The 24,698-nt window shown below is 48.3% G+C and overlaps 1 protein-coding gene across 18 annotated transcripts in view; it reads left to right on the top strand.

Annotated features, from left to right (window-relative positions):
• Tbc1d22a (TBC1 domain family member 22A) overlaps positions 1–24,698 on the top strand; it is a 448,179-nt gene that overhangs the window by 9,253 nt on the left and 414,228 nt on the right. For 14 of the 18 annotated variants that reach the window (XR_015452208.1, XR_015452207.1, XR_015452209.1 and 11 more), the window contains exons 2-4: positions 14,670–14,726; positions 15,463–15,803; positions 20,030–20,206. Coding sequence is in view for 15 of the 18 variants with exons in the window: in XM_087213680.1 (XP_087069806.1) it covers positions 14,670–14,726; positions 15,463–15,803; positions 20,030–20,206 (575 nt within the window). In the remaining 3 variants the exon portion in view is untranslated. The remainder of the gene's footprint in view (positions 1–14,669; positions 14,727–15,462; positions 15,804–20,029; positions 20,207–24,698) is intronic. The other 4 variants (XM_087213676.1, XM_087213679.1, XM_087213678.1 and 1 more) reach the window with 2 other exon arrangements.

The raw sequence follows: 24,698 nt of genomic DNA, 5'->3' as shown, positions 1-24,698 counted from the left end.
TTGAGAGTTAATCCCTATCTTGGGTTTATTTTCTGTTCCAAACCAGTCACAAGAGCCATGGTGGCATTCTCTGTGTTGGCCAGATATGCTTCACAGGCCAGCACGGTTTCAGTAGCTGTGAGAGAGCAGGCCAAGTAAAGGAGTGCATTACCTTTGAAGAAGGGTTACCTTATTATGGTCTGTGACTAGGATTCTCAGTAATTTGACTCTTTCAAAGATAGGGTCTAACTGTCTTCACTTAAAGTTCCTAGTCATTCCAGTATTTGCATAGTTCCAGATTTATCTGATGCCTGATGCGTGCACCAGAGCCCCTGGTGAGTGCAGAGGTGAGCTGTGTTACTGCTACCAGATGCCAGCCAGGGACTTGCACCCCAAGGAGTGTGTGACCAGCACACAGTGGAGGTACTAGGGACTTATAGCAGGTAGGCAAGGGAAGCTCAGTTTTGACTGAGATGCCATCAAATCGAACCTGAAGGGAGGGAAGGGCAGTCCCTCCGGGTACTTGTACCGGGTGTGGGGAGTTTTGCCGACAGGCCCCAGGGCCTTTCTGGCCCTGGCAGTTTGAACCCAGAGGGGTTGAGGAAAAGTCAGGGGCAAGATGGCCAATGCCCAGGTCAGGTCCGCCAGGGCAGAGGTGAGTGGGAGCTGGACCTGGGTGAGGCTGTGTAGGGGCGTGGCAGCCTGCACTTCATAGTTGCTGAGACTGCACATAGGAGTTTAAGCTGGGGCCTGATTTGTATTCTGAGCACCTGATCAGACCTCCCACTTCCGTGTATCGAACTCCTGCTAGGTGCCACGCTATGGCTCACTCAGGTCATAGGACAGAGCTGAGATATGGGAGGATGGGGCCAAGCTAGGACTCAGAGACTGCCGTGCTGCAGGGAACAGCAAAGCAAGAAGAGGCAGGGATGGCTTGGGAGGGGCAAAGGAGGGGCGCATTGCTTAGGAAGTGCTTGCATCTCAGTTGGCATGAGGTATTTATTACAGATCCCCTTCTGCTCTGCACTGAGGAAAGTGATAGGAAAGAAGAGCTGCCTGCCTGCACAGGAGGGAACATGCGTGAATCAGGGAGGGCCAGAGGGCTGGGTGTGGGGCTTTGGGTTCTTTCCTGAGGGTAATAAGAGGGACCATCTCAGGGCTGGAGGCAGCTGCGTGGCAGTTATCCCAGAGCCAGGGCTACCAGTGTCTGGGCTGACTGAGTAGGGTGAGGTGTTGGCAAGGTCCCCCGTGCCCTGTGACTGACTGCTGGTGTGCCTGGGATATGCTCCGGGATTGCTGTTCAGAGGGCTGAATTCATGGAAAGAGTGAACACGCTCAGCAAGAGAGTAGCTGCCGGGTTTCAGGTGCCGGGATGTTGTAGGAGGCCGCTGGGGGAAGAGGGTGTGCAGCAGAGGCGTGAGGTTGGACAGCATCAGCTTGTTCCTGTGGGACTGGGGGTCAGTGCTGTCCTTGTCCAGTGGCGGGTTTCTGGGAAAAAGGGCAGAGCTGGTTTATGTAGGGTCCCATGACCATGGACTGGTGACTTGGTGGCCCAGAGGCAGAGGTGCTCCCCCAGGTCCTCCTGTCTGGGAACTGTTTCTTTAGAGCTGTCAGATGGTCATGGGGGAAAAGATGGTGAGGCTGGAGGGGACAGGGGATGGGGGCTAGGAAGGGCTGGATAAGGGGTGGCAAGGGGGGAGGGCAGGCTCTGGGTGACCACCGGCACAGCTCAGCAGAACTGGGGTGCTTTTTGGTAAGACACCTCCAGCTTTTTCCTCCCTCATATTTCCTAGATTTTCTGTAATAAACAGACATTGCTTTTGTCATCTGGGGGAAAAATACTGTAAAGATGCAGTTTCTGAGACCAATTTAGGAGCTGTCTGTGAAGCAGCTCTCCCTCTGTCTCAGTAATCATCCTCATTCCTGTGGGCTCTCAGTGCTCTGGGGCTACGAGGTGTGTGGCAGGAGACACAGTTTAGTCCCTGTTGCAGGGAGCTCACAGTCCAGTGGGGACACCAGGTCCCTGGGAGCCCATTTGGTATGGGTCCCAGGGGCCACCTCCCTCTTTATTTGCACACTCAGATGGTGCTGTGGGCGGATGTGACAATGGAATTGTTCACTGTTATAGTGATGGCTTTTTGCACATTTTTCCCCAAAGCCCTCTAAAGTTAATTTTCTTGGAAAAGTTACTTTTTATGAACATATTTTATAAATCTGGGGTGCATCACTTTGTGGTAAAATGAGCTAAATGGTGAATTCAGTTGCTAATTTAGTTCATAATTCAGAAAACCACTATTGAATCCAAAGGGGGCATTGAGTGCTGACTACACCCTGGATGGAGGTGGATGAGCTGTAAACCGAAGCTGATGAGGTGATTTGCCTGTTTACTTCACACATCTGAAGTGCAGGGAAGTGTTTCATCCTAAATGTGGCCGTAGAATTTTTCATTTGTTTTATGATGCTTAGAACATTGCAGCTCAATTTACTTCTTTCCTGTACTTTTATTTTCTCTCATTCTTCACTGTTTCACTCATCTCCGTTTTCACCTACTGCAATTTAACCTTTAATTAAAGAAAACCAAAGGTGTCTGGTCTGTACATGAGCTTTGTTTTTAAGCCAAGACCTTGGTGTAGGGGCTCCAGATGCAAACTAGAAAGCCCCCAGGGTCTGCAGGAAGAACCAACTCTTGTCAGAACCCAGTGGCAGAACCCTTTGAGACCTGTTTCCTGCCTTCTCCTATCAAGGGGTCGCCTATGTCCTAAGGGATCATCCACTTTGTGGAAGCAAGCTGAAGGCAGGGCCAGCACGCCTTTGCTGCTGTCCCTCCGGCACCATCATTGGGTGCTGCTGGTGTAGTGTTTGTGGAGTGACTTTAATATAGGGGAAATAAATGTAACTCTCAACCTGCTAGATGTCAGATATGCTGAGTTCTTGTTCTCCAAATTCAAGAATGAATTCTAAGGAAAAATGGAGGTTAAGAGTAGGAAAACTTTATTGAGAGAGATAGCTCCTGAGAGATGAGGGGACCCAAAAGTGAGTTGCCAATAAGCCCACTTCTCAGAGGAAGTTTTATAGAGCAAATCACGAGGTGGGTACAATGTGGGTCAAAACTGTGATCAACCAGTAAGATTATAAGTATAGCCACTTAGATAATACTGATCCATTGGGGAAGCAGGTCACATAGCAAGTGTGCATGGAAAGAACAAGGACCTTTTTAGGTAGAGATGAATCAGGAGGTCCTAGTCACCCACTGGAGTGAATGATGATTATGTAGACTTTATTGGACCAGGTGATACCAATTATAGTATATTGCTTATCCCTGGGGGAGGCCTGTAGGCCTGGTCATTTTATCTTCTTCTTGAGGCCTGGCCTTCAATGGATGCGCCTCCAGCTACAGTTGTAATGTGTTCTCATCATTTGCACTGACTCCCTCAAGGGCCTTGCCCTGTCTGACTGCCTAGAATATTTCTACCTAACTTAGCTGTCTATAGTAACTTTAGTGAATGGCATTGTGGAGAACATCAGTATCTCATGGTGCTCTGTGAGTGAAGCCCAAGCTGGGGAAACTGCTGTGCACATGCTCAGAAACTACTTGATTTGGAGGTGTTGTTTTGCTGTTTTTGTTTAAACTTTCTGAACTCTGGGAAAGACAGCCCCGGTCAGAGCCCTGAGATGGTATTGATCTTGGGGCCTTTCTCTTGTGGGCTTTTCTCCAAGCTGACACTTGTCCTCCTGCTGTACCCCACTTCCTGGACGCACCCCCCAATCCTTGTGTTACATCTTCCCCCTACATTCTTTGTCCTCTTCCTGCCCCTCACTAGTGGTGACATTTGAATGGCGTCTACTTGTTCTGGAAGGGTGAGTGTTGTTGAGACCCCTCTGGGGTGTCTGGGAAGGTCCTCTGCAGAGCAGAGCTCCCTGGGTATTTCTCTGGTGGCCACCCCTGTGGAATCCTGTTTTTTGTCCAGGTCCTTCCACCTGTACCTAGGTGGGAGCCTGTGTTATGTCACAGGGTCGGAACCCATAGCCCTTCATTCATTTTCATTCCTTCTTCCACTCAAGAGTCCTTCCTGGCTGTGTCCTTGTAGTATCATCAGGATGTGCACAGATTGGACCCAGAAAACGTAACTGATGTTCCCTGCTGTTGCTTGCTGGTAACAGGTTAGTCCTTCCTATGTTTTCCTTTCTTAGATTGGAGGATAAAGTTTCTCCATGTGGATGTGAAGCATGCTGAATGTTTTGTTCTGTGGTGACCTCATTACACACTCTTGTTATTCAGAATGGGAAGATTGGTTTAATGAAGGATGGTGGTCAGCCAGCCTTGGTGTGAAAGGCTGCCTTGCTTATTCAGCCTTCCCCTTCTGCAAGCCTGCCTGATCCTTCTGGGACATGGGGTTGTCCCAGAGGGATCTTTCCTCCCTCTATCCCGCCTTTTCCATCCCTCCATCTTTCCATACAGGATATTATTTGCATACCATATGCTTCACTCATTTAAAATGTTCAGTTTTTGGGCCGGGGATTTGGCTCAGTGGTTTCTCCGCCTGCTGCGCAAGCTCAAGGACCCGAGTTCGATCCCTGGTACCAAAAAAAAAAAAAAGTTCAGTTTTTTAGTATAATAATCATACCATAATGAATTTTAGAAAAATTTCATCACTACAAAGAGAAACTCCATATGAGTTAGGAGTCACTTCCTATTCCCTCTTCCCTAGGAATCACTAATCTACTCTCTGCCTACCGGGATTTACCTACACTATATACACCTGTGTAGTATATGTGTATATTACACATTCGTAAATGGAATTGTACAACATATGTCTGGCCTCCTTTACCTAGTATATATATATATATATTTTTTTTTGAGTACGGGGGATTGAACTCAGCAACTTGTGCTTGCGAGGCAGGTGTGGTACCGCTGAGCTAAATCCCCGACCCTACTTAGTATATTTGTAAGGTTCATTCATGGTCAGCCACATAGCACACTGTGGAGTACCTGGTTTTCCTTCCTGATCATGGGGATGGTTGGGAGCTGTGGCTTGGTGCTGCTGCCCAGCCTTGAGAAAAGGTGCTTCACTGCATGGTGTTTGTGTTAGTGTACTTTCCCATTGCTGGACACAGTACCCAGCACCCACATCTTAAAGGAGGAGGAGAGGTTTAATTTGGCTCATGGTTCAGGGGATTTAGTCCACGGTCAGTTGACTTCAGGGCAGAAGTGGTGTGGTGGAGCAAAGCTGCCCACTTCATGGCATCCAGGAAGCAGAGAGAGCAGGGAAGAAGGATCCTTCTTGTTTCCCTTTTTATTCCATTCAGGCTACAAGCCTGTTGGTTGGTGCCACTTACATCTAGTAATGGGTCTTCTCTCTTTGTTAAGTCAATCATCCAGACACATCCGGGTCTGTGCTAAGCTAATTCACTAGGCATTTTTTTTAAATGCAAGTTGACGCCTGTCACAAGTGTGAAGTAAAAAGAGACTTCATATTTTTCAGAAATGCATCCTTGAGGAAGCCTTCATACTTTGACCCTTCTGGGTAAATGGGGCCATGCTTCAGGATGTGTCTTATGTCCAGCATCCCGAGCACCTTGCCTTTTGGTAAATGAGACAGGCTCCAGGAGTGTTCATGTCTAGTGTCTCAAGCCCTTCACCATCTGGGTGAATGAGACACTGTTCTGCCTGTGTCTGCCAGTGATGTGTCTGTCTAGTGCTCCAAGTCCCTCGCCTTCTGGGTAGATGAGGCCATGCTCTATGGCATGTGTCTAATGCTCCAAACATCTTACTTTTATGGGGCCTGAGCAGTGTTGAACAAAACTGAAAGGGCTTTTAGACACTTAAAGTCTATACAGATTAATGTACACACACACACACACACACACACACACACACACACAGAGCACACATGTATCTCCTCTAGCATAGGGAGGAAGACGTTGTGCTCACGCAGTTGAAGTTACTGCATTCTTTCCTGGACCCAGTTTCTTCCCTTTTGCTCCGGATCATCACCATTTTAAATTTTAATTTCCATGCCAGCAGTAGGAGTTTTTATCAATCATGTATGTATCCCCAAATGGTCTGTAATATTTTATTTATTTATTTATCTGTATATAAAAAATTAACCTCAACCCTTTATTTCCATACATAGAAATAACTTGAAGGGATCTATGAACCTAAATATGAAAGACTAAAAGTATAAAACTTTAAGAAGAAATTATAAGGGAAAATGTTCATGAATTTAGGGTAGGCAAGAACTACCTACGATACAAAAAACATGATGTATAAAAGAAAAAAATTGATAAATGAGATTCCATCAAAATTTAGAACTTTAAATGACATCATTAAAATGAAAAGTAGTCCTTAAACAGACCATATTTACAATGCATATAATCTATGACCAGAATATATAAAGAACTCTTACAGCTCATTAATAGACAACCCAATTAAAAAGTAGGCATAAGAAGATGATAAATAGCCAATATAGCACAAGGAAAGGTGTGCAACTCTAGATTCAGAAAAATACTAATCAGTACAATAACAAGATTGAATTACAGAATCATTAGGGAGATGAAGTTAAAAGTTTTAAAAGCCTTGTCATGACCTTTTCTTTTTGTTGCATTCTCCCCCTTTGCGTTTAATTTGTCACACCCAATGGATTCATTCTGCTGGGGTTCCTGGGGTTGTGATCCTCATTGTCTTTTCCTAGGATATTGTCTAAAATTTTTTGGAGTGCCGGTTTGGTATTCATGAAGTTCCTGAGGTGCTCTTTATCATGAAAGTATCTTATTTCTCCATCAATTTTGAAAGATAGTTTTGCAGGGTACATGAATCTGGGTTGGAGGCTGTTTTCCTTTAGGGCTTGAAATACATCACTCCAAGCTCTTCTTGCCTTGAGGGTTTGCATTTAGAAGTCTGCTGTGATTCTGATGGGCTTTCCTTTGTATGTGATTTGTTTCTTTTCTTTCACTGCTTGTAGAATTTTGTTCTTCTGTTGGGTTTCTGGAATCCTAACTATTATATGCCTATATGTAGATTATTTTTGATCCAGGCTAGTTGGAGTCCTATATGCCTCACTTATCTGTCTGTGAAGTTCTTTTCCCCTGCTTGGGAAGTTTTCTGCCATCACTTCTGTGAACAGTTTTTTTATGTCGTCTGCACGCTCTCCTGTTTCTTCATTGACTCCGATGAGTCTTATGTTATTTTTTTGTATTGTCTAGCAGCTGCTAGATTGATATCTCATGGTCCCTTACAATTTTAAAGAAATTTTTCTTTTCCTGATCACTAATTGCAATCTTATCTTTTATGTCTGAAATTCTATCCCCACATTGGTTCATTCTGCTGCCCAGACTTTTGATGGAGTTTTTAATCTCCTGGAAATCTGTTTGCATCTGCTTTATGGATTCCATTTGTTTCTTATGTTGGGATTCCATCATGTTCCTCAGATCCTCTATTTTTTTTTATCTGTGTCCTCTCTAGATTTATTGATCATGTCTTTCACTATGAGCACAGTCTTTGCTGTTATCTGAGTAACTATTTCTGATTTCATTTTTCCCAGATCCTCTTTTGTTGCCAGTTCAGAGTCCAGGTGGTTGAGTATCAGATTGTTCCATCTTGTTTCCCTTTGGGGTTGCTGTAGGTGATCTGGAAGTCGGTTTTTGAGGCTTGTTTACATGTCTTCTCATTGGTATGTCATATTTTACATTTAGAAACTTTCACTAGTAGGTATATTCAGGTTGGCTTTTCTCTTCAATGTTCTGTTTATCACATCAATTCTGGTAGCTGTAGTTTGTTCATATTTATTGTGGTTAGTATCCCATTATATGTATATTATGTCAGTTTTTTTATTCATTCTTCAGTTGAGAGTGAACCTCTAGATTTTTCTCAGAATATTTCTTTTCTCTTTATTATTGCAAATGTTGTTGAACCTGTATCTTACGTACTTGTGCAAGAGTTTTTCTAGGCTTGTTTATCAGAAAGTGGCCTTATATTGTGGTATCTGCATGGAAGCTGCTTTTTTAAAGGATCATTAGGGTTTTCTTTAAAACAGAGGATTACTGCAGTTTTAAAGTGGTATGATTTATTTACAAAGCTTATTATTAATGTACTTCTTAAAAGAAAGATTTCATTCTCTGTAATGAGGGTTAGTTGCCACTTCTTTTCACATAGCTTTAGTTGAAGTCTTTCTTTTTAAACTTGCAAGAGCAAATAAAAATGCAATTTTAATAAGATAAAATGAGCTCCCTTTTAGTCTACTCTTGAACTTTTTGGAACATTTTCTGCTCAGTAAGCACAAGTGGTTTGCCTATGAAGAATGAGTGAGTTTCTGACTTTGCTGGGAGGGAAGGGCCTGAGGTCTGTAATATATGTTGCAGAGACTTCTGTGGAGGTGATATGCACGGTAGACTTAGGCCAAACTGCATACTATTTTTGAAATCTAAATATATTGGGGATTGATAGGAAGCATATAAATACTTGTGTAAAGATAGATTGCTACTAGTGGTAAATGCTACTGGTAGGTCACCTGATAGTATGATAGTACTGCTCTCATTTCATGCACTGTGTGTGTGTATTGCTAATAATTGAACATAGGGCCTCAGGCATGCGAAGCTCATGCTCTACCAATAGTGCTATCTCCCCAGCCCTATGTACATTTTTGTTTCCATTTCCTGGACTAGGCTACTAAAGCTCAAAGCAATTGCTTGGTTAAAAGTTCACCATTTAGTAAGTGTTAGAGCTGGAACTTGAACCTGGGCTTTTTAAACTTCTTAACCCTAGAAGCTTTCCACCAAGGTCAAAGAGGCCTCTGAGCAACTACAGGAAAATGAATTGATCTGAATGAGCTCTTTACCTTTTAAAATTGTGTTATATTAATAAAAAAGCATTTGATTCTGCTCATGGATTCCTTGGATCAGAAGTTCTGGTAGGGCATGGTGGGGGCTGCAGGTCCCTGCACTGTGACAGCACTGGGAGGACTTGAAGGGTGGCTGAAGTAAGAAGGCTGAGTTGCTTGGCTAGAGCTTGATGCGGCTGTCAGCAGGGACTGCAGCTAGTGGTGGCCCTAAAATGGGGACACGTGGGTGCTCCTTTTGGCTAGTGTGGTTTTTCACAGAACACCAGCTGGGTTTCGAGAGAACACAGCGTGGTGGAGGATGTGTTGCCTTTACAGTGTGTTCATTGAGGTTCACCTGGAATACAATTTGCTCACTGAAATTCACACACCATTTAAAGTGTGAAATTAGTGGTTTTGAGCATAACAGTTGTGTAAATAGAACCACAATTTATAACATGTTTATCACCTCAAACATAAAAAACAAAACAAAAACAACCCATCAACAGCAATAAAATGAAAAACAACCCCTGTATCACCCCAGCTTCCTTTACCCCCAGCCCTAAGCAATCGCTGACCACTTTTGGTCTCTGTAGAGTTGCCTATCCTAGACATTTCTGCTGAATGGAATCATATATATGTGCTCTCTGTGATTGGCTTCTTGCACTTAGCTAATGGGTTCAGTATCATCCTTATAGCACAGTGGCAGTGTACCCATGGCACATGTTATCACTGAAAGCACTAAACCGTTCGCCATCACTGTCATAGCTTGTGTCAGGACTTGACTTTACAGCTGGACAATACCCCATTAACATTCACATTGTCCCTACCACTGGCCGCTATGATTAATGCTGCTGTGGACATTTCTGTACTAGCTGTTGTGTGGAGATCTCTTTATTTCTTTTGGGTATCTAAGACTGGGAGTGGAATAGGGAAGCTCTGTGTTTCTTTGTTTGAGGAACTACCATTCTGTTCCCCAAGGCAGCTGCACCAGTTTTCATTCCCACCAGCAGTGTGTGAGGATTCCACTCTCTCTCTATTCTCACCAACATGTTTTTATTTTGGCCACCTGGTGAGTGTAAAGTGTGTGGCAGTGTGGTTTTGATTCCCTAATGATGTGGAGCACCTTTTTATGTGCTTCCTGTTCATTAACATATCTTCTTTGGAGAAACATCTATTCAAATCATTTTTCCATTTTTGAATTGATTTGTCTTTATTTTTGAGTTTTAAGAGTTCCTTGTCTGCTCTACTTGCAATCCATTATCAGATCTGTGATTTGCAAAGGATTTCTCCTCACGTTCAGGCCACTGCCCCTGGAGTCCCAGGGTGGTCCCAGTGGATGCCTCTTCTCTCTCTCTGTTGGTGGAAGCTCCTGTTTCTCCTCCTTCACCACAACAGCTCAGCTTCTGCGTGTTTGGCATTTCTATGAAAATTTCATTTGAAAAGTTGGTTTACTGCTGAAGTGCCGCTTTTACACAAAGTTGGAGCTGTGTGCGTTCACGCTGATATACCTAACAATGTTTTTTATACATAACAATCTTGAGAAAACGAAGTTGCAAAATATACATATATAATGATGATGCAGACTGTACAGATGTGCAGTGCAGAATGCTACTCTGCTGCAGAGACCCTAACTCTTCAGTGAAGGTGCAAACACTTGCATGGAAATTGCCAATATTAAGTCAGGGTCAGCAGTTGCTCAGAGAAGATAGGGAGGGGAGCAGGATTGGGTCGGGCTTCAACTCTGTTGTCTACAAAATGTTAGCATTTGATTGAGCCAGCGCTCCAGGTGGGGTTTGTATGGTCACTCTTCATGGCCTGTCTGTCATTAAGCTGGCTTTGCAACCTGCAGGGTATGTGTGACCTTGGGTAGGTCACTTACACTTTCTAGACTACAGTTTCTCCATGTTTAAAATGGGTGAAATCATACCTGCCACATTGGGTTGGCTAGATTAAAGGAGTCCATGTTAAGAGTTTAGAGTAAGTTAAATCTGTTAACTGCTGTCATCATTCCTGGTGTATTATGGCTTGCAGTATTTCGTATTGACCGAGAAATAGGAAAGTGGTGTAAATGTGGAGGCTACAAGAGTGGCTGAAGCTGATCAGTGGTGATAGGGCTGTCTGTCCTCTTTGCCATGTGTGCCACTCCTTTGGGAAAGAGCAGCTCTAGTCCCCATGGCCTGCCTGGGGTCCATGTTGTGCTCTGCTATGACTTCAGCACCCAGACAGTGCCTGCTGTGGCGTGGATCCTTACTGGGTGCGTGGACAGATGCTACTTTGCTTTCTGGTTTCTTTTTCAGTCCCTGATGCATGTAGAAATGTACGTGATGTTTCTATCTGGATGTTACTTTAGAATCTTCTTCTGAAGTCATTTAATTCTCCTTTGCTTGGGAAATTCTGACTTTGCTTGGGAAGGAGAAGTCCTAACAAAGCCTCCCGGGGCCAACCCTTTTGAATTCCTTGTCTTCTTTGGTCTCTGACCTCCTCTGTGTAACGAGGCTGGGCTGGGCTCCAAGGATCATCAGGGGAGGGTTCGACTTGGGAATGTGTTTTTGCTCACCGTTGAGACCGTCCTGTGCTGCCACTTTGCTTTTCCCAACTTTGACCTTCCTTTCTCTCAGATCTCAAGCATCGCTCACTCTGCCTGGAATTTTCTACCTGCCTCACATGTCTTGAGTCTGGGAGTAATTTTTTCTCAAGAAAAAAACAAAATTTGGTTTCTGTGCTCCCATGGCATGTTCTTGTAGGATTTATCACAGAACATTATGAATGCCAATTCACATTTCACATTTTTAAGTTGGACTAGAGTATGCTTATATTTGCCTGCCTAGTTCTGTGTCACAGAGTCAACATCCAACAAAATGTTAAATTTTACTGAAAAATTTTAGGATATAAAGTAAATGTTTATCCCTGGTACCGCAAAACAACAACAACAACAACAACAATAAACAACAAAAAGTAAACGTTTGCTTGTCATGTAAGCAAGTTTGAGCTCAGCCTGGACAACTTAGCAGCTTAGCAAGATCCTGTCTCAAAACAACAACAACAAAAAGTGCTGGGTTGTAGCTCAGTGCAGAGGTTCTAGGTTCAATCCCCAGTACCACAAAAAAAGTAAACATTTGATATAAACTATTGTTCTGTAGGTATAGGAATGAATAGGAAATAGAACACTGAAAAATGACTCAATATATAATGTAATACAATATTTTGTTTTAAGAGACAGTCTTGCTATATAGTTCAGACTATCCTCAAACTCACAGTAATCGTCCTGTCTCAGCCTCCTGAGTGCTGGGATTATAGGCATGTGCTACCATACCTGGCTCTAATATAATATTTTAACATACCCTAAACCATTGGGAAGATGAAGTTATTTTAATAAATGGCATTAGAACAACTGATTATTTTTTAGAAAAATTGCCTTACTAAACACTGCATATTGAAATATAACAAATTCTACTTGGAGTGAAAAAATGAAGTCATAGAAGTATGGAGCAAGCACATAAGATATTTGTGTAGTGTCAGAAGAATATTTCTCAAAGTGAACTCATGGAGAGGATAAAGGAATGGTGGGTCTAGCCTCTCATAGTCAGGACCGACCGACCTCTTGTCACCAGGACTGACCTGGTCTCCCATGACCAGGAAAAAAGATTTGCCACTTGTGTGTTTCCTGTTGCTGCTCTGGCAAACTACCACACACTTACTGACTTAGAACAGAACATGAACTTAGGGCTCTGGAGGTCAGGAGTGCAACCCAGGTTTCTCAGGGCTAAAATCAGGCTGTTGGCAGGGCTGGCTCCTCCTGTAGGCCCCAGGGGAGAAGCCTTTCTCTGCCCTGTCCAGCTTTAAGAGGTGTGCACAGTCCTTGGCTCGAAGCCCTTTCTCATGTCCAAAGCTGGTGCTGTCTCTGATGGCTGTCAGAGTAATGACTCCTCTGGGCCCTCCGACCACAGTCTGGGGAACGTGCTCTGGTTTTACGTGCTCATGATCAGTGTGGGCCCATCTGGGTAGCCCAGGTAATCTCCCATTCAGGATTTATATTCTCGGGCACATCCTCAGAGTCCCCATTGCCGTACATGGTGACACATTCACAGGGTCTGTGCACTGGGACTCGGACATCTTTGGTGGGGTTGCTGTTGCTGACCACATCATCTCAATTACCAAGGTATGAATTCCCTTTTGACAAAGAGGTTTTTACACATCACTAAGAGGGTAAAGACCCTGATAGGAAATGGACAAAAGCGTAAACAGTTTATAGGAAGAAGAGAAAGAAATGAGCAGAATTTATAGAAGTTGTTCACCCTCACTTATAATCAGGAGGAGACACACTCAACACTGAGGCGCCCTCTCTCTGTCCCCCAAGCCTTGCTTGCTGGGGCCCATAGGAGCTACTTTCTGCCCTCTGGCAGCGGGGATCAGCGGCTCCTTAAGTGCCTGTCTTACATTGCAGCCCTCTGATTCCAGGAGTGCATCCTCAAGAGAGTGTTAGAGTGTAGAATTTGTCTCCAGAGGCCATGTTGCTCTTTTCGTGATCACAATCAAATAAGTGAAATGTCTTGGTCAGCACTGGTTAAACTCAGTACATTGTGGCCACATGGTGGCACAGTGTGAGATGAGGAGTGGTATTGTCCAGGGAGGTGGCATGGCCACAGACGAAGTAGCTGGAGCTTCTGTTCCTGTGGTTTAAAAAATCTTTTTATTTTGAAATACTTGTACATTTACAAGGAGCTGCAGAGAAATGCATAGGAAAGTCATGTGTGCTCTATTACTGCACATATTCTTTTTCAAGCAAGGCATATAATGTAAGTAAATATACTGAAGAAGAATAAATAATGATATGCAGAAATAGTCATGATCTATTACTAAGAAAGGAAGGTAGGATTTCATGAAAAAGACTAGAACATTCATCTGTCATCTAAACAGCTCTTTGCCTGTGTTCGTCATTACACACATGCATGCCTCCAGGTGCTGCACCCCAATGTCACAGTGGCTTCTCTGCTCTGTGAACCTATCCGTTAGTGTGTCCCAGGACAGAGGGTTAAATAAGCAAGGATTTTTGTTATGTGCCTGAAGTCGAGGGAAGGGCCAGGCTTGGACTGGCTGCTTAGCGAAGCCTCCAAGGATGTCTGCCTTCTGCCCTGCCACCTTCTTGGTGGTGTCTCTGGGTAGGTACCCAGGCCTCACCTTCTCTGTTCCCAGCAGGGAGAAGCTAGGGCCAAGCATGTCTGTTTTTGTTGGAAAAGACACAGACTCCATTTCTTTCTCCCTGGCCTGGCCGGGGCACATGGTCACCCCAGCTGGAGTCAGCAGGGGAAAGGGCTCAGCTGACCAGCTGGGTCTCTCTTGTGGGTGTTCTGTTTCTGTGTGTTTTCCAGATGTACTGTGACAAGCGTAAAAGGTGTAAAATAGAACAGTCAAATCTTTTAAAAAGTTATGTTGATCTTTTTTGTGATACTGCAGTCGAATTTAAGACAAAATAGTCCCTGATACGAGCTCGGCATTGCTCCTGGGTGTTAGTCCTGTCTGTTAGATGCCATCTGTGAGCTGAGGCTGCATGACCCTCAGTGCCTCCAGTGCCCTTGTCCCAGCGGTGGGCTCCCAGGTTCTGTGGTGGCGCCTGGAGAGCTGTGGCTCCGAGCTGCGCCTGCTCTTAGGAGAGGCCTGAATGCCCTGTTTGTCTGTGGACTCTGGGCCTGTGTGGTGCCATTCATCCCTCCTCAGCCAGCTCTGCTGACCCTGGGTGGCTGGAGAGGCCAGCAGCTCATGGAATGCTGCTTCCCCCATCGTGTGGTCTACTCGGAGCTGGCTCTCTCTTGAGTTCACTGCGGGTTTCTGACACAGCCCAAGCAAAGCTGATTTTTTCTCTTTCTCTTTCATTAGCATCCAGCATGTGTATGGAGCCCAGCACCCCCCTTTTGATCCACTGTTGCACAGCACGTAAGTGAGGTTTCCCAACCAAGGCTTCAGGGCTCTGATTAGAGGCGGGCCGGGGCAGCCAGTGTCTTCTGCTTCCTTCCAGCTCCTAGCTGTCCTTGTGTAGCTTGTCCTACAGTGGGGAGACGGACGTGGACTGCAGCCTGATGTGGGCAAGGGCTGGAGCCCCTCACGGGAGCACAGAGCCAGACTTGAGCTGGCTGGCAGCCTGGCCGCTGTTCTCCCCTGTACTCCCTGCCTGCCCTGCCCATGTCGTGTCTCCTTCCCGAGAGCAGGTGGGAGCTAGGGTGTGTCTGACACATGTCTGATGAATGGCGTGTGGGCGAATGTGGCCATGTTTGGGGGCTCTCCTGTAAATGATGATGTCTCCCCATCTGTGCACCAAAGTCCTGCCTGCCCAGCCTCTAGCTTTGCTGAGATGCCGGGAATGGAATGTGGTACAGGCTCTTCTGGAAGTGAATTGGGGATGTGGGTCTGCTCACCATCCCTGCAGCCCTGTGCTTCTTTGCAGCCTTGTGCTTCTCTGCCAGTGGCAGAAGCTACTTGCTCAGCTGTGCCCTGAATCGTTCCTCTCCCTGTCACTAAGTCTTGGTCTTTGTTGTCTCTGTGAGCTGTTTGCTCTGCATGCCGCCCTCATCAGGATTGAAGTATCTTCTTATCTAGGGGTTCTTTTCTGGCCAATTTAGGTGAACACTCTCTAGCTCTGAGTGTGCACAGTAATGGTGCCTTTGCCTTGCAGTTTGCTCAAGTCCACACCCAAGGTGCCGACCACCCCAGTGAAGGCCAAGAGGGTCAGCACCTTCCAGGAGTTTGAGAGCAACACCAGCGATGCATGGGACGCGGGGGAGGATGACGATGAGCTCCTGGCCATGGCAGCCCAGAGCCTGAACACCGAGGTGGTCATGGAGACAGCCCACCGCGTCCTGCGGAACCACAGCCAGCAGCAGGGCCGGCCTGCACCACAGCAGGTGCCTACGCCTGAGCCGGAGCTGCAGCCTGTGGCAGAACCACCACCAGCCCTGATTGGTGACCTCCGGCTGGTGAAGTCAGTCAGTGAGAGCCACACATCCTGTGCTGCAGGTAGGAGGAGCCCAGTGGAGGTGTGTGCAGGTCCGGGACAGCTGAAGTGGGCCGGGTGCTCATGGTGGGGGCTGAGGAGGGCTGTTCTACCTGCAACAGGACTCCTCGCCCTGATGGCCCATGGCAGCCGCAGCACTGTGAGGTGGGGAGCAGCCTTTGCTTTCCTCTGGGGTCCTGATGTGCTTTTCTCTGCCCTCCAAGCACAGTGAACCTCCTCTAAATGTGATGCAGGCCTGTGGCTCTTGTGGGCAGGCCATGGGGGCACAGGGTCTAGGAGCACCTTTCTCCCTCTGAGGGACACCGGCTAGGCTAAGTCTCGCACATACTGGATTAGGGTGCTCTCCCCACATTAACAGGAGAGAAAGCAGGGATCATTGTAGGTCTCTGAGGTCACCCTGCAAGTAAATTCAGAACTGGATTTCATACTTACTCTGGTTTTCAAAAATTCTTTCTAGGAATCGATGAACTACTAACATGTTACAAGACTCTAGGTGTGGGTGTTATGAATTATTTCACTTAATCAGTTTTTATATCAGAGTCTAACAAGTTTAAAAGCACTTGAACTTGTAAATGGAAATAAGTTACGGCTTTTGCATTTGGTTGAAAGTCCCGATGGTGACGAAGGCGCACATTTCCCACCTCCTGCGTGCTCAGATCCAGCTGTGGCAGGCTCTGGGTGTTGGCAGGAGCCCTGAGTTCACCTGCTCTTGCGCTGTGCTGGTGAGATTCAGCCTGCTGTGGAGACAGCGTCTTGAGCCCCTGGGGCTGAGCTGGGTTCTCTGTGATTGCCACCATCCTCAGCACCCCTATATGCAGGAGCCAGGAGTGGGCTGGACTGCACAGTATGTGAGGGTCCTAATGCAGGTAACCCCAGGGTGCCCCTGCAGGGGATGCCCCTGCTGTTGCTCAAGACAGCTTGTGCCCAAGAGAAGGGGTCCATGATCTTGTTCCTTGTGCTTCCACCTTTTATTTATTTATTTATTTTTGGTGCTGGGGATTGAACTTGGGTCCTTGTGCTTGCGCAGCAGGTGGGAAAATCACTGAGCTAAATCCCTGGCCTCTTCCACCTTTTTAGAGTTGGCTTGCTTTCTTGTGTTTGCTTGCTGGGCCCACCTTTTTTGGGTAATTCAAAATAATAATAATGATAACATTTGATCATTTACTGAGTGTAGATATTGTAGCCAGCCCTTTTGATAATAAACTCATTAAACTTTGCAGCAGCTCCTCCTTAAACTTGTGGGAGGGAAGACAGGTTGTTATTCCTCTTTCACTGATGAGGCACTGTGAGGACCCAGAGCTGCTCCCTGACTAGTAGGGCTGGGATTCAAACCCAGGGTATCTGGCTGCGGAGTCCCTGCTGTTCCCACTGGCCTTACTACATGATCTTATCCCCAGGGGACAGGTGGGACTGTCATGGACAGTTTGGGGCCATGGGTCAGAGTCTGTGTCACTGGATGTGCTAGGTAAGGGCTGAGATGGTGCTCAGCACCCAACTTCTCCTGAGATGGGAGTGTCGGGGCTGCATCCATCTGACTGCGTACGACACCTGCAGGTAGTGTTAAGGCTTGTACCTAGATGTTCTCCCATAGCCTCATGTGCTAAGAGGTGGGGCTTTTGGGAGGTGGCTGCAGAATGGGTGTGTGATACTGGATCACAGGCGTGTAACACTGGGATTAAGGGTGTCTGGTACTAAGTTAGCCCAGTGATTGGTTTAGCATAGTTCTGGATATGGGTAACGGGAAGCAGGCCCCCCCCCCCCCCTTAGGGGTGAGCCTGGATAGGATAAAAGAGAAAGGGAGGCTTCATGCTGCTGCTTTGCTGCTTCCTGCCTATCCTGCCATGGATTGTTTCTTTTCTGCCATGCCCTGGAGCCAGCAGATTATGGACTGAAATCTCTACAAACTATGAACTAAAATAAACCTTTCCTTCTTTAACTTGTAGGTCTTGGGTATTTTGTCCCAGCAATGAGAAAAGTAACTAAGACACTTTGCAAGTTCCTAGAAGGGAGGACCATGCCTCAGTTGTGTTTTTCCTTGGGTCCTGTAGCGCATCAGTGCTGGTAAACATGATTTGCCTATGGCCTGGTGTCCTCGCAGCTCATTCCTGTGCCCTGCCCCTGCAGCACTCTTACACCTCCCTACCCAGGGGCCAGGGCCTCTGCCCCAGTGATTGATGTGCGAGTCCCACTGTGCTTCATGCCCACACACACAGCTTTGCTGGTCTAAGTGTCCTAGACTAGTCCATCTCATAGGGCACAGTCTACTTCCCTGGGCTTGTAAATGTGCCACGTCTTGTGTTTGGGTCCATTTGAGCTTCTCTGGTGCTCCAGTCACATGTGTCACCTTGTGGGGAGCTGGACATCACTTGTAAGTGCCTGTGGCCAGCATGCCAGGTAGGAGGTGGGGTGAAACCAGTGTGTGCATTGGGTGGTTGTGGGCAGCCTGCACTGTGCCTGTGCTCACCTGTGGCTGTCCAGTCTTTCTTGGTGGATACCTGGGCACTCTCTCATCGCCATACTTGAGAACATGTGCACTTTACTCACTTAGTGACATTGGAGTGAAGGGCAGAAGCCTGTCCTTGGCTGGTAGGGCTCTTGAGGTCTTTGCTTCATGGGTGGTGGGCTGGATAAGAGCTGTCTCTGCAGTTGATGAAGACGGAGTTGTGACAGTCTGTGTGGACATCAGCTGATGATGGTCCCTTTGCCCTGTGCTGGGACGTTGGTGTGCCTTCTGGTCACAGTTGTAAGGTCTGGCTTAGTTTCCTCCAGGGATACTGCTGTTGCTGTCAGGGTTCCACCTGCTGCATCTTTTTTTTTTTTTTTTTTTTTTTGGTACTGGGGATCAAACTTGGGACCTTGTGCTTGCAAGGCAGGCACTGGAACCACTGAGCTAAATTCCCGGCCCTACACCTGCTGCATCTTAAAGGAGGGAAAGAAGTGTGTCCTGCTCAGGAGGGAGTGGCCCTTAGGGGCTTCAGGCATGGGGGGGTTGTCTTCTCATTATCTCTCCTGATCCAAGTAAACACCCTGGAGGTGTGGCATTGTTCTTCTGCTGAACGCTTTTCCTACAGGATCTCGAATGCAGCCAAGGTGACAAAAGGACAAAGGAGCACTGAGTCCCCATCTCCCTCACTTTGCCAGGGTGGCTCTTAGGGAAGGGAGGAGGCCTCCTATGAACACTGCCTGCTGGGGACACAGGGGCAACAGGGTCGTCAGGAGCAGGCTGTACCTCTACTTAGCATGTTATCTAGACTTAACTGGGCCAGCTTCTGGGCTGCCTCCTCCTGGGTGGCCTGAGGGCTGCTGGGTGAAGCCCTGCACCGTGAGGGAGCCAGGCCACAGGGAGGGGAGCAAACTAGTGGAGGGAGTGGTGCTCTTGCCTGATCTTCCTGCAGCTGGCGGAAGTGGACATCAGCACTTTGGCTCCATGGCATTGTTCTTGTTCCTTTTCCTGGAGTTTACATTGCCAGCTTTGAAAGGTGAGCTGCTGGGTGACATCCATCCCTCAGAGCCTCTTGCCTGTTGGTCCTGGGTGGCTCTATTGGGTGACCTGGGCTCCTTCAGCTCTTCCCCCAGCTCTCCCTATCCTGGCTCCTGATAGAACTCATCATCACATCTCCCCTCGGTCCTCGTGGTCACCGGGGCCTTTGTGTGCAGCAGCTGGCCTGGTAGGCAAGCTGGCACTCTGGGCCTGGGTGGCTGCCCTCCCTCACCTACCTGGCTGCCTTGATTTCCTCACTCCCAGGGCTGTGGTGCGGTCCCAGGGGATCAGGACGTGGTGGTGTCAGGTGTGCTCTGGGGGGTCCCGGTCCCCTGTCTTGACCTCGATGCCCTTGATGTGTCATCCTCTCCTCGCAAGGTGACTTGATGGACTTGGTCCCCACATGCAGGCCTCTTCCACAGCACATCTGTGGGTTGTGTCACCTGGGCAGCCTCATCTGTGGTCCAGGCACTGGAGGGCATGACTACGACAGCTCTCAGGTGGCCAGGACTTTTCTGGCTGTCACTGTTTGCTCTAATGCAGAGGTGTAAATTTTATTGGTGAATAGCACAGGGAGGCAGGGAATATACAGGTGACGCTTAACTGTTGTTGCTCACGAACCTGAGGCCCCGTGTGCAGGGTGATGGGAGGGAGAGTTGCGACCCCACGCCGTTTACAGAGAGATGATGGGATAGCCAAGGCGGGTCCTCCCCCTTCCCCTCACTGCTGTTCTCTCACCCCTTGCAGAAAGCGCCAGTGACCCGGTCCCTCTGCAGAGGTCCCAGTCTCTCCCCCACTCAGCCACCGTTACGCTGGGTGGGATGCCCGAGCCCAGCACCCTGGGAAGCTCAGCGCTGAGTGAGAGAGAGGCCTCTCGGCTCGACAAGTTCAAGCAGCTGCTTGCCGAACCCAACACCGACCTTGGTGAGTCCTGCGCAGTGGGACTGGCGCGCAGTGCATGTGTGTCCCTGTGGGTCCCCTTGGAGGAAGTTGCTGTGCTATGCTTTCATGCTGGAAAGTCCCCGAGCTACCAGATGTCTGGCCAGTTCCTCTAGACATGCCTCTGTTGTCATTCCACAGCTTGTTTTCTGTTCCTCTTTCCTTGGTGCCCCCATTTCCTGCTGCTGTTCTCAGTGTGCCCTGCCAGACTGGCCAGGTGGCCTCCTACTTCTCCAGAGGCTGATGAAGACAGAGGCTCACAATGGGACACGCTGGTCCAGAGGCAGGGGGACAGACTTCGAGAGGATAGGCACCAGCCCGAGTCTTCCTGGGGAGCTGGGTGAGGCCCATAGGACCTTGGCGGAGTCTGCCTAGATTCCGAGGCACCTGCCTGCTTGCCAGCCTCTCTGTCGGAATTCCCACCGAGTACAGCTCCCTTCTGTCACTTACACGGGTCATCTTCGTTGAGGCCACTGTGCTAGGCAGAGGAGTGGGCTTGGCCATGAGATCACTCACAGTTGGGGGACAAATATTGGAAGAGACAGCTACTGGTGGTGCCAGAGTGGCGCTCTGAGGGCCCGAGCACTGGGCATGCAGTGCCTGTTTTGGCCAGGAGGTGGCGGGTGGGGCACGTGGATGGGCTGCCGGACGGAGCCCTGTGCCTGGGAAGCTGTGCGGCAGAGGGCGGAGCAGGGCGACTCCTTCCAGAATGGCTGTGCTCAGTTTCAGACGCTGCGGTCTCTCACCTTTTCAGCCTGCAGTAGAGCTGCCAGAGCAGTGCAGGCAGCTCCCCTCGGCTTGTGAGCCAGACTCACTGTGGCTTCCATCTCTGGTCTCCATCTCTGTGTGTGTTTGTGTGTTTTCCCTGAAGCACTTGAGCGGCCGTTGGAATTGCCTGTCCCTTTGGTCCAAAACACTTGACTGTGTTTCCTAAGAGTGCAGATATTCTTTAGATAGTCACGGTGGTGTTGCTAAAATAAAGAAATGTAGCAGTGACACAGTACTATCGTATTGTTTTGCACGGTCACTTTGCCACCTTTCCCAGTGATGTTCTTTCTCGCTTTTTTTCCAGAGCAGGATTATGCATTCCGTTCAGCTGCCACGTCTCTCAGTCTCCATTAACCTGGAGCAGCGGTGGTTCGGTCGCTTGCCGCTTTGCCTTTGATCCTGACATGTGAGGAGCGCTGGCAGTTGTTCAGTTGTTGTTTGTGTGATGTGTCCTCGTGATACGGTCTGCGTTAATCACTTTTGGCAGGGGTGTCATGGGGGAGACGTGGGATCTTCTTGGTCCTGGCAGGAGGTGTGCGCTGTCCATTTGTCCTAACGCCCTCATGCTAACTCTGGTCGCTTGGCAGAGCGGTGTGCCAGCTCTTTCCGCGGACAGGCTGCTCTTTCCCCGTGGTAATTAGAATTCCTCTGTAAAGAGAGGCTTGGGTGCTTTTAGGCAGTAGATTTCTTTCTCCTCATGAGCGGCAGCACTATTCTTTCTTGAATTTAACTGTGTGTATTTTCCCTTGGTTCATAGGGAATTGCGTGCTATTCTATGGGTGACCTCTAGTTTATTTCACCCACCCCCTCCCGGTGGGTATGTAGGTGACTCCTAATTGTCCTTGTTACGAAACACTTGGGAACTTTCCTTCAGCCATCTGAGCCCGATACCATTCACAGAGAAGCCCTTGGTGTGGTTGTGGGGAGCGGGAAGAATGCAGGACGACACTTGTGATTCTCAGGTCAGAACTGGATAGGAGGGAAAGGCAGATTAGAGGAGCGTAGTCTCGTGGCTTTCGTACTGACCTTAGCCCCTGGTTGCCTTCTCTGCTGAGGCCATGTGGGGAGGCAGAACCATGTAGTGCCCGGGAGAGTAGTTTTCAGAGTTGGTCGCCTTTGGGGAGATGATGAGTGAGTGGGTAACTCATGATCCTGTGCCTCAGGGCCCTTGCTCAGCTGGGAGATGTGGTGACCACAGGCTCCAGTTTGCAGCCTGTGATGATACTCATGCAGTGCTCAGGAGGGTGTGGGCTGCTAATAAACACTCCAAGCGGTGTGTGCTTTTGTTATTGTTATTACCAGCATTTGCATTGACCAGCTTGCCCTCTACCTTGATTTTTATAGTACTGATAATTATAGTATGGCCACGCCAGTGATTGGTAATAGGTCAAGGTAGTTCACAGGTGGGTTCAGTGGCTTCTGGCTGGCTCTGGGCAGGTGGCCGGGAGAGAGCCGATGGAAAGGGACTGGCTTGCAGGGAGGGTCCTGTTCCCATCAGGCTCTGAGCACCAGCTTGGATCTCCTTGTGAACTTCGTCATTGGGCCAACTTTTGGAAATTAAAATCACACTAACAAATAAACCTCTTAGGACTTGTGGGAAAAGGTATGTATGGGTAGATAGGAATGTTAGCATGTAAAAAGCAAATTCTTCTGTAAGGTTATTGTGATTATGGGTTTTTTTCTTTTTTCTGGTTCTGTTTAAATATCAAATCCAAAATGCAAAAGCTACAGCCAGAACTTTCAGAGTTACACAATCATTGGATTTGTATTTAGCAGCAAGAGAAAGCATAGCTGGTAAGTTGCCCATTTCCTAAGCCCTTTAAGGTAGCTCTGAGGACAGTAGAATACATCATCTTCACAGTACGTAAAAGCCTAAGTGGCAAATATTTGCCTACATTGGGGAAGCAAACCGCTGGTGTGTGAAGTACCCGCAGAATGATTCTTCCTGCTGAACATCGTCGTCCAGCGGGTGCTGCTTTCTTTGTTTAGTGCGTGCTCTGTTACAAGCACAGGGATGAAAGTAGCAAATAGAACTTAACAGCTCATCCCCTCCTAGCATCGACTCAATATTTACTCCTACGAAGACTGCCTGCTTTGAAGCCTGGCACTCGGGGAGGCACGTGTGTTGGTTGCGTGCCGGAGTGGGAATGTGATCTGGTGATCTGCAGAGAGCGCAGCTCCCCTTGGGCTGCCAGGTAACCAACTTGCAGCAGTGGGCCCAGGAGGCATCCTGCGCAGGAAGCCCAGCCCTACTGCGCTTAGCCTTCTGACGCCAGAACAAGAAGCATTACCTTCCCTTCGAGAGGGGCCAGCGCTGATCATGCTGCAGGTCCCCACAGGAGCATCTGGCTAGGCTTTAAGATGAGAGCCATATCTAGGTGGAGGTGGGAGAAAGGCATGAGTGAGGGCATGTAAAAGGCCTTGGAGGGCAGGGAAGCAGCGACAGGAGCCTGGGAAAGGAGCCGAGGGCCTGGCTGCAGTGGGGTGGTTGGTTCCCATCGAGTGGCTGGATGGGACCTGGGGGTGGTGGCTGGCTGATTTTACATGAAGCTGAGTAGACTGGAGAGAGCTGAACCAGCATAGCTTGGACTTCAGGGCCTGCGAGGACAGAGGAACTGCTGGTGGACACAGAAGTCAGACACACTGAGAAATGTCCTGTTTCTCTGGGGAGATGAGGAGTCGTGGCCTGTGAAGCAGGAGCCAGGGAAAGCAGGATGTCCACATGCTTGGGGATTGGTGCCATCACACACTGTGCCATTAACCTGCACCTCACCCCTGTACCACCTGTTAAGTTGGAGGCGGCCTCTGCAACCCTGCAGCAGGGCAGGGCTCCTACCATCCAGGTCTCCCTCGCTTCTGGGTAGCGTGCACTGGGGGCCTCATTTTGGAGGCTTGAAGTCATTTTCTCTCCTGTGGGTTTTAACAGAGAGCTTGTTGTCTGGTCCAGGCAGAGGCTTGCCCCGAGGTGTTTCTGCGCTCCAGTGCCCAGTATTGCCCTCTAGTGGCCAGGCCCGGGCACCACAGCCTGTGCACTGTGTTGGATCTGTGCATGTACACACGTTTGTGCCTGGGCGTGTTCATCGTGTTTACAGAAAGGTGAAGATAGGCTGAGAAGAGATGAAAATGTGAGAGGGACAAAGAAAGCTTCAGCTAATTTAGTCTTGTTCTGGAATCTCGACAGAGGGACTGCCTTGAGCTACCAGAATGCAGAGACCCCAGGACACAGAGGGAACAAATCCCCACCTGTCTTTGTGGTTTCACCTGGCTCCTCTTCCAGCTGTACCTCTGCATGCTCAGTGCCGAAGCCACACCCAGCTGCTGGACCAGAGAGTGGGATGCTGTCTTTTACCCCCACTCCACCCCCTCCACCCTGCCCCCTGCGCCCACCCCCTCCAGCACCCCTCCTCCAGGCCCTCTTTGTGGCCGGCTGCCTGTGTGTCCTCTCCAGTTGTCTATGTTTCTACCTGGTTCTGAACAGAGGCGCACAGTTAGTTGCTGAGCCTGAGCTTGCTGGGCCAGTTCTGCTAGCCGTGAGGCTTCCTTCCATCAATGCTGCAGATGGGTGCCGAGTACTAGCAGGTGCTGGGATCTCAGGTATAAGACGTTGCGCAGCCACTGACTGGCAGGGCTCGCAGGCAGGGGGTCTAGGAAGGCCTGGCTTTGGCTCTGCCTGTTTTTTTTTTTAGGAAAAAGTCTTTGGGTGAAATGA

Source organism: Heterocephalus glaber, unplaced genomic scaffold, assembly GCF_053883595.1.
Source record: "Heterocephalus glaber isolate CG9 unplaced genomic scaffold, H.glaber_assembly_v1.0 deba00001444, whole genome shotgun sequence".
NCBI lineage: Eukaryota > Metazoa > Chordata > Mammalia > Rodentia > Bathyergidae > Heterocephalus > Heterocephalus glaber.
The sequence above is the reverse complement of the archived record's forward strand: the minus strand, read 5'-3'. Positions and strand labels throughout refer to the sequence as shown.